A 19,960-nucleotide genomic window follows, 5' to 3' on the forward strand; every position below is an offset into this window, starting at 1 on the left:
GGTTTCCGTGCGGTTCCCGGAGGTTTTCGTCATTCTCCCTACCTGCTTCCACTACCTGCAACCTCCGGCAACCACCTGCAACCTCTGGGAACCGCACAAAAACCTTGGGTGGGGCGCAAAGTCTCCAGAAGTTTCCGTTCAGGTTTCCTAAGTGGGACAGGGGCATTACTCTCTCTTGACGTTTAGCTTACTGTAGTTTAGAGATACAGCACAGAGATCATAGTGTTATTTTATGCAGAGTTTAAAATGGGGGGGGTCGGGGGAAACTTTTTTTCAATTGCCGGAGATGCGATTGTTTTCCGGATTGTATCTCCGGTCGCTCTGCGGCCTAACATCATGGATCTGGCGGCCTTGCTCGAGACTGACTTTGAGCCCCACCGTGGGGCGTGGACTTAACATCGCAGCCTGCGATCCCTTCCCCGGGATCGACGCTCCAACAGCGGCCTGCGGATTTCAGCCGTCGATGAGCTCGCAGTCTCGGGTAGAGACTGATGTCGGGAAGCTCCAAATTCGCAAGAGGTTCGACCAGCCCCGACCCGGGGTCCGATCGCCCGGTGCGGGGGAGCTGAGATCCCCCCGATGCAGGAGCTTGATCACCCTGACACGGAGGGCTCGACCGCCGGCTGTTGGAGCCAAGGTCGCCCCGCCAACGGAAGGCTCGAGGCCCCCGACCGCGGGAGAACAAAGAAGGGAAGAGATTGAACTTTTTTTTCCCGCCTTCCATCACAGTGAGGAATGTGGACGAGCCACTGTGGTGGATGTTTATGTTAAAATGTATTTTGTGTGTTTTGCTTTTTATTGGTATGATGACTGTATGGCAAATCAAATTCCTTGTATGTTGCAAAACATACTTGGTGATAAAGTATGATTATGATCATGAAATAAGAGCATTCGGCTCATCAACTCTACTCTGCCATTCAACCATGGCTGATCTATCTCTCCCTCCTAACCCCCTTCTCCTGCCTTCTCCCCATAACCCGACACCCGTACTAATCAAGAATCTAGCTATCTCTGCCTTAAATATATCCACTGACTTGACTTTAAACAGCTTCCGTGGCAAAGAATTCCACAGATTCACCACCCCCCTAAATAAATTCCTCCTCATCTCCATCCTAAAGGAACAACCTTTCATTCTTAGGCTATGACCTCTAATCCTAGGTTCTCCCACGAGTGGCAACATCCTCTCCACATCCACTCTACCCAAGCCTTTCACTATTCTGTACGAGAGGTCCCCCCTCATCCTTCTAAACTCCGGCGAGTACAGGCCCAGTGCCGTCAAACGCTGGTCATAGGTTAGCCTACTAATTACTGGGATCTCCCACAATACATCTGTACAGTAATGTTTCAATTGCTGTACTCGATGCCCTGACTGATGAAGGCTAGCATGCCAAATGCCTCCTTCACTACCCAGCCTGTAATGCAACGGCTAACCAGGCTTTGCAGCTTCGAGGGAGTTGTCCACCAACTGGGCCCCATGTCAAGCAAAGGCAGGCTGGCGCAGTAAAACAATTCCACATTTGGGAAAAGGTTTGGGCTCAGCGAGAAGAACGAGTAAATGTCCTCTGACAAATTGACTCCAAATCTGCCGCATTCGGGCGGCGCGGCGCAGCGGCAGAGTTGCTGCCTTACAGCGCCAGAGACCCAGGTTCCATCCTGACCACGGGTGCCTTCAGCACACCCCAGCCTTCCAGGCACCCACCACTCTGTGCAATAAAACAATCTTCCCCCGCACATCTCCATTATACTTTGCCCCTCTCACCTCACAGCTGTGATAAACTATACTAGATGAACGGTACTAGTGAGAAATCTCAGCACTACCTGGAAAGAAAAGCACGGCCTACGTCAAATCAAAAGCTGGAGGGACAAATTAAAGACAAATAATCCAGACAAGTACAAATGATGTAAAAAAAAATAAAAAAATAATGGGAAAGCACTACAGTTAACTGTACAGAATAAACATGAAAACCGCAGAACAAAACATGAAGAGGGGAAATCTTAATCCACAAGAGAGAGAGAGAGGAGGCAGAAAAGTGGATGGAAAGGAAGAAGAGGATGAACAGGGCAAAGCAAGTATCAAGAGAAGCAGAGGTCGGAGAAGGAAAAGAACAGGATAAACCCCAAAGGCCATGAACTAGGCCGAAGGCTGATGAGAAGAGAGAGAGAGAATACGAGCGCAGCAAGAAAAGCAATCAACGTGCAGGCTATTCGAAGGCGAGGCGCGTGGGAAATGAACGCAAGGCGGCGGGAGTTGTATGCAGAAAAGCAAGAGAAGAAAATTAACAAAATATCTGAAGAGCAACAAAGAAAACGTCAAGAAGATGAGGAAAGGCTAAAGGACATAGAAGGTAAGGAAATGGCACTGCAGAAGAAGCAACACTCTCCTCCTGATGGAGTTGATATGCAGTGAGGGGGGCAGCAAAAGGACAAAAGCCTCTGCCGTGCTAGGTCTGCTCCACCACGTCAAGCGCCTAATTTTGCTGGAACAATTTTAGGGCCGTTCGTTGGAAAGTGAACCCAGAAACGTCACACACGTGACCCAATGGCATCACCTCAAGGTAATGCATCTAAAAAATTCTTGCAAGAGATCAATCCTATTCATGGCTATTTTCCTACCGACAGAACTAGAATGCTAAAGACATGAACATTCTAGCCTTTTTTTTAATTCGCAGAGTTTGTAAGATAAAACTGAGTTATGAAAAAAAAAACGCTTCCGTGCGAGGCCACACACGTGACCCGTCATATTTGACCTCTGACCCTAAACAAACACTGCCGGCTTAACATAAAAATTTCACTTGATGAGCTTCGAAAAAAAAAAAAATATTGAATCATATATACAGTGCAAAACAATATACATGTAATGCTTTCAGAATTAGAAGAGTCTGAAGAAGGGTTTCGGCCCGAAACGTTGCCTCTTTCCTTCGCTCCATAAGTGCTGCCTCACCCGCTGAGTTTCTCCAACATTTTTGTCTTACCTCAGAATTAGGAGAGACGTATGCCACAATTCTTCATATTGTTTGGTCACACACGTGACTAAGAATGGGGGCTCTTAGATGTTGTGAACAAGGCCTCTCCAATGAAAGCCGAAGCATTAAAGGCGGCTGGAATTACTGCACAGAAGTGTAAGATGCGACTGACTCACACTGGAAGGGGCAGTGACAGAGGCAGTTGGGAGAGGGCTGCGAAGAAACGGATGTGGACAGAGCAAAAGGAAACTTTTGGCATCCATGTTGATCCAAATCAAAAAGTACAAGCTGCAGCATGTGGACGTTTTCATGTGAGCAGAAAGCTCCGAGCAGCCTCCCAGGACAGGCAAGGAGGGAAAAGAATAACCCTGAGCATTATCAATAGACAGTAATAGGCAATAGGTGCAGGAGTAGGCCATTCGGCCCTTCAAGCCAACACCACCATTCATGTGATCATGGCTGATCATCCCCAATCAGTACCCCGTTCCTGCCTTCTCCCCATATCCTGACTCCGCTATTTTTAAGAGCCCTATCTAGCTCTCTCTTGAAAGCATCCAGAGAACCGGCCTCCACCGCCATCTGAGGCAGAGAATTCCACAGACTCACCAATCTCTGTGTGAAAAAGTGTTTCCACGTCTCTATTCTAAATGGCTTACTCCTTATTCTTAAACTGTTGTCCCTGGTTCTGGATTCCCCCAACATCGGGAACATGTTTCCTGCCTCTAGCGTGTCCAAACCCTTAATAATCTTATAAGTTTCAATAAGATCCCCTCTCATCCTTCTCGGGAAATGGACAAGCATGCAACAACAAGCTCCATGACAACAGGGTTATGGTCAATCTTTGACCAGATGAGGCCGACACCACGGCTACCCTTGGCCAGGCCGACCCTGCAATGTCGCCAGAACAATGGGCCTTCATGGTCAGATCCAGATCCCTGCACTTACAACAACTGCGACTTGAAAATGGCACCAAATCTAGCAACTCTATACACTCAGTGTGCTACTGCTATACACTTGTATCTGAGATGTATCTGAGTACTTATGCAGAGTGAGACTTGTACTGAACTGTACATAGAACTACATTCCACTGTAGCTTGCTACATGTGGCAATAAATTACCATTGCATTATTGATTAAACTATAAACTCAGCCCTTAGTTTCCCAATGTGAACGGACGCTTCTGTTACAACAGATGTTGTCCGCTATAACCAAAATCTGTTATAAAGATCATCATCGTTGAAGACATCGGCGGGCACGGTGCCTTACAATGCTGTGTACGACAGTGATCGCAACTTCTACTGAAGTGTGGATGGCCGTTGGCTCGCTAGGAGCTCATCCGCCCTTTGACAGGTCTTGTTTTTGGTCCTGCTGGGGGTCCACAGCCCCCTCCTCACCTGGCAAACCAGGTGGGGGAGACGACTATTCGACCATGGAGCAGGAAGCGCAGGATGACATGGTACCCAATGGTTCCCGGGGGGGGGGGGGGGGAAACTCCCCCCCGATCTGACCTAAAGAGGTTTGCAATAACAAGGATAGATGCAAAATGCTGGAGTAACTCAGCGGGTCAGGCAGCATCTCTGGAGAATCGGAATAGGTGACGTTTCGGGTCGAGACCCTTCTTCAGGGAAAACGGGAGATATAGACAGTGATGCAGAGAGATATAGAAGAGATTAATGAAAGATTTGCAAAAAGATATGCACAATGATAAAGGCAACAGGCCATTGTTAGCGGTGGCCTAGGAGAAAACGAGTTACAGACAATGAGACTCAACAAGACGGCTTTGAAGTTGGTACAACAACGGGTGTGGAATGGAGGGAATAACGAGGGTAGACAGTACCTTGGTACGCGTGACAACACTCATACACTCTGACCATTAGTAGAACTGACAGTCGGAGGCTTCAGCCACTCACCTCTTTGGCCACAGAGTTCCTTGCAGCGTTGGAATCTCTGACCCCGGGCAGGTCCACCAGAACCGCGCCGGTCTGTAGCACGTCAGAACGTGGCACTTGGACGCGCACCCTCTTCACAATCGGCCAGAACTCACCGCCCTTGCTGCCCGAAGAGTCATTGCGGGAATCGATGAAACGCACCACTTTGGAGCGGAATTCACTTGCCTGAATGATCAGGAGGACAAGGTAGATTTAGTTTAGTTTAGAGATGCAGCACGGAAACAGGCCCTTTGGCCCAGCGAGTCCGCACCGACCAGCGGTCCCCGCACACTAAGTATCCTACACACATTAGGGGCAATTTACACTTATACCTAGCACCAGGTGGCGCCAGCAATGGCTGCCTCGCCAACAGTCTGTCCATCCCTTCCCCGTTGTTTGTTTAGTATGTGTTAAATGTATGTTTTTAGTGTTCTTTAGCTTGTTTTATGTGGGGAGGGTGGGGGGAAACTTTTTTCTAATCTCTTACCTCGACGGAGATGTGATTTTTTTCCGTATCGTATCTCCGTCCGCACTGCGGCCTAACATCGTGGAGTTGGCGGCCTTTGCTGGAGAGCGACTTCGGGGGCTCCAACTGCGGATTTTAACATCGTGGAGCTAGCCGTCTCTGGTTAGAGACCGACTTCAGGAGCTCCGGGCCACAGGAGAATCGACCGCCCCGACGTGGGGGCTTTGACCGCCCTTATGGAGTCAGGCGGTTAGTCAATCACGAGAGAATGTCCGTTCTCTGACTATCTCTTGTGACCACAGAATTCACGTGGCTGGATGACCTTCTGGTGAATGGTGGTCCATGCTATGACAATGAGGAACATGGTAACGATGATGCCAATTCATTCATGGGTAGGTAGATGATTGGACTTTCTGTTGTTGGGGACGGTCAACAAACCTGGATGGACGAGGGATAACAAGCTGAGGGAATGGGCATCCCTGGAATGGAGTAGTTGTTGACAATAACTACGGAATTTTCAACCAACCCGTGACAACAAATCTCTGATGCACCTGCTGCTAAGGAATCTTCAAGTGTAAAAGTCAGATACTGAGAATGCATACGTTTTCAGTTGAGCCCACCTCACTCCCAGCAACAATATTATATGGGCTTTCTATACATTGATTGATTGTAAGATGTGGCACGGAAACAGGCCATTCAGCCCAACAAGTCCATGCCAACCATCGATCACCCGTCCACGCTAGTTCTATGTTATCCCACTTTCTCATCCACTCCCGACACACTCGGGGCAATTTACAGAGTGCCGATTAACCTTAAAAACCCGCACATCTTTGGGATGTGGGAGGAAACCGGAGCACCTGGAGGAAGCCCACACGGTCACAAGGGAAAACGAGCATACTCCACAGGGACAGCGCCCGAGGTCAGGATCAAACCCGGGTCAGTGGTGCTGTGAGGCCGCCTCCTATATAGTCTGGTTACGTAATGTTATTGATCATTTAGAGTATTATTGATTATTGTATATATATTTGTTGCGTTGTTGCGCCAATGTAAAGTTGCAGCAAGTCAGAATTTACGGTCTTGAATGATGGGAGTAGGATTAGGCCATCTGGTCTACTCTGCCATTCAATCATGGCTGATCTATCTCTCCCTCCTAACCCCATTCTCCTGCCTTCTCCCCATAACCTCTGACACACGAACTAATCACGAATCTCTCTATCTCTGCCTTAAAAATATTCACTGACTTGGCCTCCACAGCTTTCTGTGGCAAAGAATTCCACAGATTCACCACCCTCTGACTAAAGAAATTCCTCATCTCCTTTTTGTTTTTTTGTTCTGTTCCTGGTGCTTGTGACAATTTAGATACCTTGACTGAGGAACAGGACCAGAGGCAGGTGGGTGTGTGCGTACCTGCTCCTCGCTGATGGTGGTGGTTGTCCCGAGGTACTGCGTGACTTCACGCATCTCCTGTAGCTCCTGGTACGGCCGGATTTGTCCATAGACTGCCTTGAGGCGACTTTGCGCCACACTGGCCTCGGAGCCGGGGTCTGGTCTCCTCCTCCTCCGCCGCCCGGAACGTTTATTCATGTCGCTGAGCAGCGAGGCCAGCTCCTTGTTCCACTCCTGTGGACAGTGGGCAAAAGGTGTGTGACTACCACAAAGAGGCGAAGTCCAGCAACATCACATACCAGGTACACACACACACACAAAATGCTGGAGTCACTCAGCGGGGCAGGCAGCATTTCTGGAGAGAGTGAATGGGTGACGTTTCGGGTCTGGACACTTCTTAAGACTTTTATTCAAGTCTCGACCGGAAATGTCACCCATTCCTTGACGCCAGAGATGCTGCCTGTCCCGCTGAGTTACTCCAGATTTTTGTGTCTATATTCCCTCTGAACCCTTCCCATTCGTATATCTGTCCAAATGCCTTTTGCAAATCATAACCATATCTGTTCTGATAGCTTCCTGTGGCAGCTCATTCCAGATATGGACCCACCTCTGAGTGGAAAACGTTGCCCATGGGGTCCCTCCTAAAGGGCCCGTCCCACTTACGCGACTTTTTCAGCGACTGCCGGCACCCGTCATAGATCGTCGCAGGTCGCCGAAAATGTTCAACATGTTGAAAATCCAGCGGCGACCAGAAAGACGCTACGACTCTTTTGGGCGACTGAGGAGACGACTCATGACCAAACAGGCGACACTCTGTCAACATGTCACGGGATGAAGCCCGAATGGTTGTGAGTAATCGCCCAAAGAGTCGTACCCTTGTTCTGGTCGCCGCTGCATTTTCAACATGTTGAACATTTTCGGCGACCTGCAACCAACGACCTATGACGGGCGCCGACAGTCGCCGAAAAAGTCGCGTAAGTGGGACAGGCCCATTACTCTCCCTAACACCTTAAATCTATGCCCTCTAATTTTAGAATCCTCTACCTTGGGGAAAGGACTCTGAGCGGTCAAGACCCTCCTTCAACACCACTCGCTCAAAGATACACACTTATTCGGAGTAATTCAGAGCTGGACTAATTTTTAGAGAAAGTGCAGGATCCACATTGGGGTTGGTTGGAAGATCGGGACTGCACCCTAGCTTACATTCATCAGTCTGATAACAGCGGGGAAGCGGCTGTTCTTGAAACAAGTACTATCATAACATTTGAGAGATATTTGGACATGTGCATGGGTGAAGAAGGGCCCCGACCTGAAACATCACTCATCTTTTTTTCTCCAGAGATGCCGCCTGACCTGCTGAGTTACTCCAGCATTTTGTGTCTATCGTTGGTATAAACCAGCATCTGCAGTTCCTCATTTCTACTTTAACCTATTCTCACTTGCTCCTGCGGTGAGGGCCGGGTGTAATGACCAATGGTCAACACTGAGATGGAGGCCATTTTGGACTAAGACACACAAAATGCTAGAGTAACTCAGCAGGACAGGCTGACAGAGAGATGAATGGGTGACGTTTCGGATCGAGACTCTTCTTCAGGGTCTTGTCTGTCTGCCACGCTGTTGCAGGTCCTGGGACACATCCAGTCCCAATCCCACATTTCCTTCCCATAAGCACCAACTGGGTTTCATTTCAATCCGATAGCGTCATGGACATTTACTTACTGATTTGTTAAACCGATTACAGTCGAGTACCAGATTCAAGAATGGTTTTGTCCCAACTGTTATCAGACTATGGGAGAGTCTAGAACCTAACAGCACAGCCTCAGAATAAAAGGATGTACCTTTGGTGAGATGAAGAAGAATTTCTTTAGTCGGTGAATCTGTGGAATTCATTACCACAGACAGCTGGGGAAGGCGTCATTGGGTATTTTTAAAGCGGAGATTGGCGTATTCTTGACTAGTAATGGTGTCAAAGGTTCTGGGGAGAAGGCAGGAAAATGGGATTGAGATGGAAAGATAGATCAGCCATGACTGAATGGCGGAGTAGACTCAATGGGTCAAATGGCTTAATTAATTCTGCTTCTCTGATTTATGAAGTATTGATGGTAAACTAGATTGTAGTCCCGATCTTCCAACCTACCTCATTGTGGACCTTGCACTTTTTTTATCTGCACTTTCACTGTAACTGTAATAGTATATCACAGTAACACTATATTCTGCACTCTGGTATCTTTCTCTTTGCTCTACCTGTTGTACACATGTATGGCTTGACAATCCTCATGTTTAGTGTGATTTGATTACATAACACGCAAACACTGTACCTCGATACACCCGACAATAATAAACAAAGAAGATTGCAATAAGTGGTGACCACTGCCCAGTCTATCACTGGGCTTTGAGTTCCCCACCATCGAAGGGATCTGTCGGAGTCGCTGCATCAAAAAGGCAGCCAGCATCATCAGAGACCCACACCACCCTAGCCTCACTCATTTCACCACTGCCATCGGGAAGGTACAGAAGCCTGAAAACTGTAACGTCCAGGTTCAGACCCTACAGCCATCTGGCTATTAAACACTACAATCAAAGTCCAAATGTGGCCAATGTGCCAAAAGACTTTTAGATACATTCTGATTCTGCTACATCACAAAATCTGGTATTGGTCAGTTAATTTACTGTCATGTGTATCGAGATATAGTGAAAAGCTTTTGTTGTGTGCTATCCAGCCAAGTAAAAAAAACTGTACATGATTGCAATCAGGCAGGTAAAGGATACAACATATAGCCCAAGATAAAGTCCGATTAACGTTAGTTTAAAGGTCTCCAAAGATGGGAGGTCAGGACCGCACTCTAGCTGATGAGAGGACAGTTCAGTTGCCTGACAACAGCTGGGAAGAAAATGTCCCTGAATCTGGAGGTAATATTTTCCAACTTCTGTACCTCTTGCCTGATGGGAGATGGGAGAAGAGGGAGTGGCCGGGGTGCGGCTGGTCCTTGATTATGCTGCTGGCCTTGCCTTGGCAGCGTGAGGTGTCAATGGAGTCAATGGAAGAAGGGAGGTTGATTTGTGCGACGGTCTGGGCTGCGTCCACAATTCTCTGCAATTTCTTGCGGTCTTGGATGGAGCTGATCCCAAACCATGCTGTGATGCAACCCGATACAATGCTTTTATTCAGCACCTCTGACAATAACAAACCTAAACTACAAGCCCTAATATTTGAGCAGTTCATGTTCATAAATGATAGGAGCAGAATTAGTTCCCTCAGCCCATCAAGTCTACTCTGCCACTCAATCATGGCTGATCTATCTTTCCCTCTCAACCCCATTCTCCTGCCTTCTCTCCATAACCCCTGACACCTGTACTAATCAAGAAACTGTCCATATCTGCCTTAAAAATATCCAATGACTTGGCCTCCACAGCAGTCTTTGACTAAAGAGTATAGTTTAATTTTGTGTATTATTGTCACATGTACCAAGGTGCAGTGAAATGCGAGCTATCCTGTCAAAGAAAAGACTGTGCATGATTACAATCAAGCCGTCCACATTACACAGATAAAGGGAAAAGGGTATAACACTTAGTATATGATTAAAGATAGATCAAAGGTCTGCGATGAGTAAGATAGGAGTCTCTCTTTAGAAACATAGAAAATAGGTGCAGGAGGCGGCCATTCAGTCCTTCGAGCCAGTTCATTGCGATCACGGCTGATCGTCCCCAATCAATAACCCGTGCCTGCCTTCTCCCCATATCCCTTGACTCCACTAGCCCCTAGAGCTCTATCTAACTCTCTCTTAAATCCGTCCAGTGATTTGGCCTCCACTGCCCTCTGTGGCAGGGAATTCCACAAATTCACAGCTCTCTGGGTGAAAAAGTTTTTTTCTCACCTCAGTCTTAAATGACCTCCCCTTTATTCTAAGACTATGGCCCCTGGTTCTGGACTCGCCTCATTTCTCCTCATCTCCTTTCTACAGGAACGTCCTTTAATTCTGAGGCTGGGCCCTCTGGTCCTAGACCAAGGGTTCCCAACCTGGGGTAAATGTACCCCCAGGGGGTAAATGTCGCCTACCCAGGGGGTAAACTTGTTGATTCTGGATGTGTACATATTTTTTCTCATTGACTGACTGTGTTTGGTTCTGGTATACCGGTATCTGTTCATCATTAGTTGTTCATAAATAAGTGAAATAACATTGTCATGTGCTATTAAAGTTGCCAGGGGTAAACGGGACAAAAGGTTGGGAGCCCCTGTGCTAGACTCTCCCATGAGTGGAAACGTGCGCAAGGAGGGTCACACACACACACACGGACAAGTTACCTCCACGGAGAAGAACTCGACGTCAGCGGTGTAGTGTTGAGAGCTGGCGTTGTGCGATATCTCCACCACCACGGCAGTGCAGGCTCTCATGGCCGAGGTGGGCAACACCCCTTCCTCATCCAGCAGAGCGTTCAGCAGGCTGCTCTTCCCCGACCCCGTGTCCCCAACCACAGCCACGTGGGTCACCACAGGAACCGTCTGCTTCTCCAGCTCTGCCACCTTCTCCCTGCGGACCGGAGGAAGCAGCAAGTGAGAGCGGGGACCGGCACTCAGAGAGGGAGAGTCACATGTGAAGCACAGACGTGGTAGACGGTCAGAATCTTTTTCCCTCGTGTGGAAATGTGAAAGACTAGCGCGTGGCAACGGTGGCGCAGCGGGTAGAGTTGTTACCTCACAGCGCCAGAGACCCGAGTTTGATCCTGAATACAGGAACTCCCCTTGAGTTGAGTATAGGAGCAAAGAGGTCCTTCTGCCCTAGTGAGACCACACCTGGATTATTGTGTGCAGTTTTGGTCCCCTAATTTGAGGAAGGACATTCTTGCTATTGAGGGGGTGCAGCGTAGGTTCACAAGGTTAATTCCTGGGATGGCGGGGCTGTCATATGTTGATAGAATGGAGTGGCTGGACTTGTATACTGAGAGAGATGAGGGGGGATCTTATTGAAACAAATAAGATTATTAAGGGCTTAGAGACGCTAGAGGCAGGAAACATGTTTCCGATGTTAGGGGAATCCAACATTAGGGGACACAGTTTAAGAATAAGGGGTAGGCCATTTAGAACGGGGATAAGGAAACACTTTTTCCACCCAGAGAGTTGTGAACCTGTGGAATTCTCTGCCTCAGAAGGCAGTGGAGGACAGTTCTCTGGGTGCTTTCAAGATTTAGATAGAGCTCTTAAAGATAGCGGAGTCAGGGGATATGGGGAGAAGGCAGGAACGGGGTACTGATTAGGGATGATCAGCCATGATCACATTGAATGACGGTGCTGGCTCGAAGGGCCGAATGGCCTCCTCCTGCACCTATTGTCTATTGTCCTGCATGGGTTTTCTCCCACACACCAAAGACGTGCAGGCTTGTAGGTTAATGGGCTTCGGTGAGATCGTATATTGTCCCTCGTGTGTAGGATAGCGTTGGTGTACGGGGGGGATCGCTGGTCGGTGCGGACTCAGTGGGCCAAAGGGTCCGTTTCCACGCTGAAGTAAAAGCATAGCTTTCAGGTGAGAGGGGCAAAGTTTTAGATGATGTGTAGGGCAGATTGATTTGACACAGATGGAACACAGTGCCATGGGTGCGGAGGAGGCAGATACGATAGTGGTGTCATTTGAACTGCACACAGAGGATGGGGTGGGTACATGGACCGAGCTGCCAGAGGAGGGGGTTGCGGCAGGTACGATGACACCATTTTACAGACACTTGGACAGTTACGTGGATAGGAAAGGTTTAGAGGGAGATGGACCAGGAGCTGACAAATGGGACTGGCTTAAGGGCCTGTCCCGCTTTCACGAGATAATTCACAAATTCTCCCGAGTTTTCCCCTTGATTCAAACTCGCAGAATGTTCGTAACGAGTCCGTAGGAGTTCTAAGATATAACATAGCGGCTCGTTATGCCAGCCATAGGTACTCGTGGCATCACGTAGGTCGGGACGTTTTTTTCAGCCCGATAGAAAATGTCCACGAGTAAAAAAAATGGTTGGGATGAAAGAAATTGGACATTTTTACTCGTGAGGAGCATCGAAATAGTCCCCACCCCGATCGACCCTCCCCACTCCCTGCCTTGTGCCCAAATACCAGGATCGTGGGACCAAAATGAAACCAGAACTTGATGAGCAGCCCCTTCAGATATTGGTAGAGGGGCAGCAACCTCGTTACCGTTGGCAACGTCCCATTGCGATGTCATTGTGGCAGTTGGCAGCCATCTTGAGAGCCCATTGTGATTGGTTCACTGTGAGAGGCATTGTGACATCATCACTGTGAGAAGGCTGGAAGCTGTCTGTGAGAAGGCGAGTTTGGCCGTTTTTAAAATGTCAACGATGAATAACTTAGGAAATACAGGTAGAAATGCGACCGGAAGATGTTTGTCGCCACCAGGGCAAAAATGTGAGTAGGATGTGTGAAAATGGGAAGGCTGTGGCCTAGCATTTCGAAGAAGATAGGAATTAACCAGATTGGCGCGCATGCACACACACACAAGACTTTTAGTTACATAGAGATGGGCAAAATACAGGTGGGACGTGTAGATGTCAGGGGTTATGGGGAGAGGGCCAGGAGAATACAGTTAGGAGGGAGAGATAGATCAGCGATGACTGAATGGCAGAGTAGACCTGATGGGCTGAATGGCCTAATCTTGCTCCTATTATTTATGACCTTATGTTGGTTTGTGTGGACAAGGTGGGCCGTTGGGGTTATTTCCAGGTTGAATGAGGCTAAATATGGACACCGAGTGCTGTGTGAGTCTACCATGGCAGTGTGTGTGAGTGGTGGTGATGTTTGGAGCCTGTCTCCGTGCTGTGTGACTCTGTGACCCAGTAGTGCAAGCCACCCCTCTGGGCACTCACCTCCACTCCGTGACGTGCTCCTCGGCCACACCCTGGGCCTGCAGCGCCTCGGAGATGCCCTGCAATATGAGTTGGCACTCCCTCAGCTGGCTCTGGATGTCCTGGTCTGACGAAGCCCAGTGGTGCTCCAGTGACTCTGGGAGGACAGCTGCATTGGCCACTGGCAAATGGCAAAAAAATTAGCGTCACAAACATCGCATACCCACAGCTTAGTTTAGATCGAAGACACAAAATGCTGGGGCAACTCAGCGGGACAGGCAGCATCTCTGGAGAGAAGGAATGGGTGACGTTTTGGGTCGAGACCCTTCTTCAGAATACTCAGTTTAGTTCAGTCTAGTTTAAGTAGGTTCATTGGCCAAGTATTCACATACAAGGAATTTGCCTTGGTGCTCCGCCCACAAGTAACAACATGACATACAATGACAGTTACAAATGACTCAGAAAACACTAGACATTAATAATAATAAAACATTAATGATAAAACACCATTGATCAAGCACCATTGATCAAGCATGCAAACCAACAAAATATCAGATCAAAGGGAGGCTACAGATTTTTGGCTGTTGAGTCGAGCAACTACTCGTGGATAAAAACTGTTTTTATGTCTGGCTGTGGCAGCTTTGACAGTCTGGAGTCACCAACTTGTCACGTATAACGAGGTACAGTGAGAAGCTTTTGCTGCGTGCTAACCAGTCAGAGGAGAGACAATATGTCATTACATTCGAGCCATCCACAATGTACAGATACATGGCGAAGGAATAATGTTTCGTGTAAGATAGAAACATAGAAATTAGGTGCAGGAGTAGGCCATTCGGCCCTTCGAGCCTGCACCGCCATTCAATATGATCATGGCTGATCATCCAACTCAGTATCCCGTACCTGCCTTCTCTCCATACCCCCTGATCCCCTTAGCCACAAGGGCCACATCTAACTCCCTCTTAAATATAGCCAATGAACTGGCCTCAACTACCCTCTGTGGCAGAGAGTTCCAGAGATTCACCACTCTCTGTGTGAAAAAAGTTCTTCTCATCTCGGTTTTAAAGGATTTCCCCTTTATCCTTAAGCTCTGACTCCTTGTCCTGGACTTCCCTAACATCGGGAACAATCTTCCTGCATCTAGCCTGTCCAACCCCTTAAGAATTTTGTAAGTTTCTATAAGATCCCCTCTCAATCTTCTAAATTCTAGAGAGTATAAACCAAGTCTATCCAGTCTTTCTTCATAAGACAGTCCTGACATCCCAGGAATCAGTCTGGTGAACCGTCTCTGCACTCCCTCTATGGCAATAATGTCCTTCCTCAGATTTGGAGACCAAAAACTGTACGCAATACTCCAGGTATGGTCTCACCAAGACCCCGTACAACTGCAGTAGAACCTCTCTGCTCCTATACTCAAATCCGATAGTCGACAAAGATAGTCCGAGGGTCATCAAAGAGGTAGATAGTAGTTCAGGAATGCTCTCTGGTTGTGGTAGGATGATTCAATTGCTTGATAATAGCTGGGAAGAAACTGTCCCCGACTCTGGAGGTACTTGTTCCGTTCAAACAAGTGCAGTAACGGTGTAATGGTGGCGGAGTGGTAGAGCTACTGCCTCACAGCGCCAGAGACTCGGGTTCAATCCTGACTACGGGTGCTTGTCTGTACGGAGTTTGTACGTTTTCCCCGTGACCTGCGTGGGTTTTCTCCGAGACCTTTGGTTTCCTCCCACACTCCAAAGGCGTACAGGTTTGTAGGTCGATTGGCTTGGTACAAGTGTAAAATTGTCCCTATTCTTTGTGTGTGTGTGTGTGGGATAGTCTTGGTGTGCGGGGATCGCTGGTCGGTGCAGACACGGTGGGCAGAAGGGGCCTGTTTCCGCACTGTACCTCTAAAATAAACCTAAAAACCCAATATAGTGCAAAACACAAAACAATGCCCAAAGTAGAACCCAGGCAGTTTGAACACAGTTTGTAGTTTAGTTGGTGTTTGTAGTGTTCAAGGGCCTGGTGATTGCTGAACATGGACGTTACAGTTTCAGACTCCTGATGGTAGAGGGTTATTCACCATTCTATGAAGGCACCAACTCTGCCCCAGTTCTGGGGTAAGATATTACCCGGATACGGAACCCAGTCCCCATGAGGGAGTCGGCCATTGCTTACCCGCAGCCTCCTTGCTTTCTCCCTGTTGCTCCGGAAAAGCCGACCTCCGCAGATCTTCAACTGTTCCTTCCGAACCACACCTGGATGCCACCGTCGTGTCCTGCCTTGGGGGATCGCAGTCGGAGCAGGGATGGTATTCCTTCTGGGACGGGTGGGATTCCATTTGGCCATGCCTACATTGTGGCGAGGTCGTGTTGAAAGTCGAGTCAGGGCATGGAGAGCTAGACGGGAGCTTGGAGACGATCTCCTGGTCCATGATCCCATTGGACTCCGGGACATATTCCACCTTGGCCAGCGGGAAAGACATCCCGTGGTCAAAGCCCCGGGGAAGGTGTTGTTCAGGAAGCCCGACACCACAGGGATACTGGGATGGGCCATGATCCTGGGATGGACTGGGGTCCCGGGATGTGGCACAATCCTGGGATGGGACGTGTTGCTGGGAGAGGGCGGGCGACGTCTGATCCCGCGTGCCGGAGGGTTGGGACCCGACCATGGCCCCAGGAGGGGTGGAGGAGCTCCGGGTGGGCTGGGGAGGGTGGGCCTCAGCAGGAAGGGGGATGGAATTCCTCAAGGTCGGAAAACCGAGCGGAGGGCAGAGGAGTGGCGCAGGTGTGGGGGACCGTTCCGGAGAAGCCTCCGGCAGCGAGGGGTTGTGCTTGGCTGTAGAGGTGGCCCCGGGATGATGGGCAAAGCCTGTGGGAGGTTCTGGACTGGCATAGGAGGTGGGACAGCCAACCTCTGCCAAGGAGACGGCAGGACTAAACCACCCAGAGTCACCATCTCCAGCCTGCTGGTCACTCCCACCTCCCCCCACGATGACCTCTGCCTTCAGCCGGATGTCACTGGCCAGTGAAGCTCCACCCGCCTCACCACCACCGTCACCCGCCCCCGCGTCCCATTCACCAACCTCCCTCCCAGACGGCAGCACCGGGCTGCGAGAGGCTGGTGGAGGGGTTGGGGAGCCTGCCGTATTTGGGCAGTCGGGTACGGAGGGCCGGCCATGTATGCCAACCTCCTCCGTGCCCCCGGAACCCTCCACCGCTTCCCCTCCCACAGGAGCTGCAGCAGCAGCCTGCGGCTCCGTCAACATGGGCGAGGCGCAGTGGAGATCCTTGCAGAGGATCCGACAAAGGTGCCTGGGCTGCAGCACAGGGGAATCCCCGGCTCCTGACGGGATGGGGCAGGACAGCCACTCTCTGGCGGGATGGGGCAGGGAAGGGGCAGGACGGCCACTCTCTGCCCCGTCATCCCCCACAGTCTCTCCCCATCGTTGCATCTTCTGCAAACGGCGCTGTGAAGAAATAAGAGTGAAAACTAGGTTAGTGGAATATCATAAATTCATCAGTCACAGGAGCAGAATTAGGCCATTCAGCCCATCGAGTCTACTCCGCTATTCAATCATGGCTGATCTATCTCTCCCTCTCAACCCCATTCTCCTGCCTTCTCCCCATAACCCCCCCCGACACCCGTACTAATCACAAATCTATCTGTCTCCACCCTGAAAATATCCATTGACTTGGCCTTCACAGCCTTCTGTGGAAATGAATTCCAGATTTACCACCCTCTGGCAAAAGAAATCCCACCTCATCTCCTTTCTAAAGGAACCTATTATTCGGAGGGGAAGGGAAAATCAAACAAAAATCTTCCAGAGGCTGGAAATCTGAAATATAAATACAATGCGAAAATATGGAAAACAGAGTAATTTACTGAGGAAGTCCTGCTCTGGTTTATCATCAAAGTGCATAGGATTTTGATCGGACAAAACCCTATGCATTTACCCAAATTAAACCATCAGTCAACCTTTGACCCATCGATCAATATCCTGCTATAATCACAGATAGTCTTCACTGTTCAATACACCATCAACTGCAGAGCCATCCGCAAACTTACTAACCGAGCCAGGGTGGGAAGGCACGGCGGTGCAGCCTGTGTGTAGTTTGTACGTTCTCCCTGAGACAGCGTGGGTTTTATCTGGGTGTTCTGGTTTCTTCCCACACTCCAAAGACGCACAGGTTTGTAGATTAGTTGGCTGGGGTAAAAATGGTAAATTGTCCCTAACGTGTAGGATAGCGCTAGTATGCGGGGTGATCGCTGGTCGGCACGGACTCGGTGGGTCGAAGGACCCGTTTCCGCCTCTATCTCGTAAGTATTTACATTTCAAATCATTAATATAAATACCAGCATCTGCAGTTCTTTCCGGCCCAATATAAATAAAGGACCCAGCTCCGATTCCTGTGACACACTTTTTATTTCGGCCCATCAGGTCAATGCCGACCAGCGATCCCCGCACATTAACACCATCTTACACCTACTAGGGACAATTTTTAGAGACCACCAGGGGCGCCGGGGAGATGGCAGCCCTGCCGGCAATCTGTTCGTTTTTTCATCTTTTTGTTATTTTTAGCGTTTGTTAAAAGTTTTTTTTAATGTACTTCAGTATGTTTTATGTGTGGGGGATGGGGGAGGGGATCGGGGGAAACTTTTTTTCAACTTTCTACCTTCCCGGAGATGTGATCAATTTTTCGGATCACATTCTCCGGGCTCTGCGGCCTACCATCGCTGGAGCTGGAGGCCTCCTCGGACTGTCGTGAGCCCCACCGCGGGGTGCGGATTTAACATCAGAGCTGATCCCTCGCCTGGGATCGCTCCCACCGCGGCCAGCGGACTTACCATCAAGGGCTCGCAGTCTCGGAAGAGGCTCATCGGGAGCTCCAACGCCGCGGAAGGTTCGACCAGCCCCGACGCGAGGTTTGATCGCCCGGTGCGGGGGAGCTGACATCCCCCCGATGCAGGAGCGGGTCGCCTCGACACGGAGGGCCCAAACGCCGCCGGCTACGGGAGTCAAGACCATCCCATCAACGGGGGCTCGAGGCCCCCGACCGAGGAAGAACTAAGGGAAGAACTTGAACTTTATTTCACCTTCCATCACAGTGAGGAATGTGTAGGAGTCACTGTGGTGGATGTTCATGCTAAAATGTGTTTTTGAGTGATCTGTTGTTTTTAATTGTATGACTGACCTGGTCAATGAAATTCCTTGTATGTTGCAAAACATACTTGGCGAATAACATCTGATTCTGATTCTTCTGATTTACCAAGCCAATTAACCTACAAACCTGCACGTCTTAGGAATGTGGGAGGAATCCGAAGATCTCGGAGAAAATCCACGCAGGTCACGGGAGAACATACAGACAGCACCCATAGTCGGGATCGAACCCGGGTCTCCGGCGCTGTACTGGCTGTAACCAACTTGTTGTAACCCGTCTTCGATAAGGTCTAAACATGAAGTTCTAACGGGTGGTAGACCCAGCCCTTTTCCAGTCACCTGAAAGTTAGCTAGAGCCGCATACCCCAAGCATCTGTGACCCTTCAGCCCACCATTCCCAGACTCTTCCTCACCTGAGCTCACTCCCCCACTAGCGAGGCTTGCTCCTGCGCTGTCCAAGACTTCCTGGAAGAATTCGGCACGTTCTCTCCAATCCGTCCGGTGGGCCATGGAATCTCTGGGTGTCTCCAGCTGCAGTTCCTCCTGTGAGCTGGTCCGACTGGAACAGAGAGCGCTCCCCCACCCCAGCTGGGACGAGCTCTCACTCCGGATGGGACCCTGCGTTCCGGCATTCCGAGATGCAGTCCTTCCGGGATTCCTGCCCTCCGGCCTGGATAGCCAGCTGCTAGGTGGCTCTCCACGGTCTTCCCTCCCACTGCAGCCAACACCTCCGGCCATTCCTCCAAAGTCTCTCCGCTCTCCGGGGCAAGGAGAGGCTGGGAGCTCACGGCTCCGGCTCCCCTCGAGACTCTGTCCCAGGTCCATACCATCGCTGGGAGCCATCTGTAGTGTAGCATGCGGCAGGCGGCCAGGGAAACTCTTCCGGTCCATCCAGTGTCCAACAACAGCTGGCGATTCTCCAGCCTTGACACCACTCGGAGCTCCCGGGTCAAGGGTTGGCGGTTCTGGTGCATGGACATGTTCAACACCACGGCCATCGCAATCCATGCCACTGCAGTCAGGAGCTGCGTCTGCTCCACCTCCAATCTCACTGAAGTCACTGCTGTGACTTGGGCCACTCCTGTCGGGATGAGATCGTTCAACATTGTAAAGAGCCGTGGACTCTGCTGCGCCGACAGGTCCAACCTCATTGTCAACATGACCCTGGTCATCGTGGTCAAGGGCGGAGGATGGCTCCACCCGGCCCAGACCATTGTCGTCAAGGGCCGATGGTTGTGAAA

The 19,960-nt window shown here is 49.8% G+C and overlaps 1 protein-coding gene across 1 annotated transcript in view; it reads right to left on the bottom strand.

Moving 5' to 3' along the window:
• Positions 1–19,254, bottom strand: part of LOC129715492 (uncharacterized) — a 64,767-nt gene extending 45,513 nt beyond the window's left edge. Inside the window, exons 1-6 of the mRNA XM_055665371.1 lie at positions 19,133–19,254; positions 15,737–17,027; positions 13,601–13,760; positions 11,046–11,271; positions 6,764–6,976; positions 4,873–5,076 (exon numbers count right to left, since the gene is read on the bottom strand). Coding sequence (XP_055521346.1) covers positions 4,873–5,076; positions 6,764–6,976; positions 11,046–11,271; positions 13,601–13,760; positions 15,737–17,012 — 2,079 coding nt within the window. The 5' untranslated portion in view covers positions 17,013–17,027; positions 19,133–19,254. The remainder of the gene's footprint in view (positions 1–4,872; positions 5,077–6,763; positions 6,977–11,045; positions 11,272–13,600; positions 13,761–15,736; positions 17,028–19,132) is intronic.
• Between the last annotated feature and the right edge of the window lie 706 nt (positions 19,255–19,960).

This window comes from Leucoraja erinacea, chromosome 2 (genome assembly GCF_028641065.1).
Source record: "Leucoraja erinacea ecotype New England chromosome 2, Leri_hhj_1, whole genome shotgun sequence".
NCBI lineage: Eukaryota > Metazoa > Chordata > Chondrichthyes > Rajiformes > Rajidae > Leucoraja > Leucoraja erinaceus.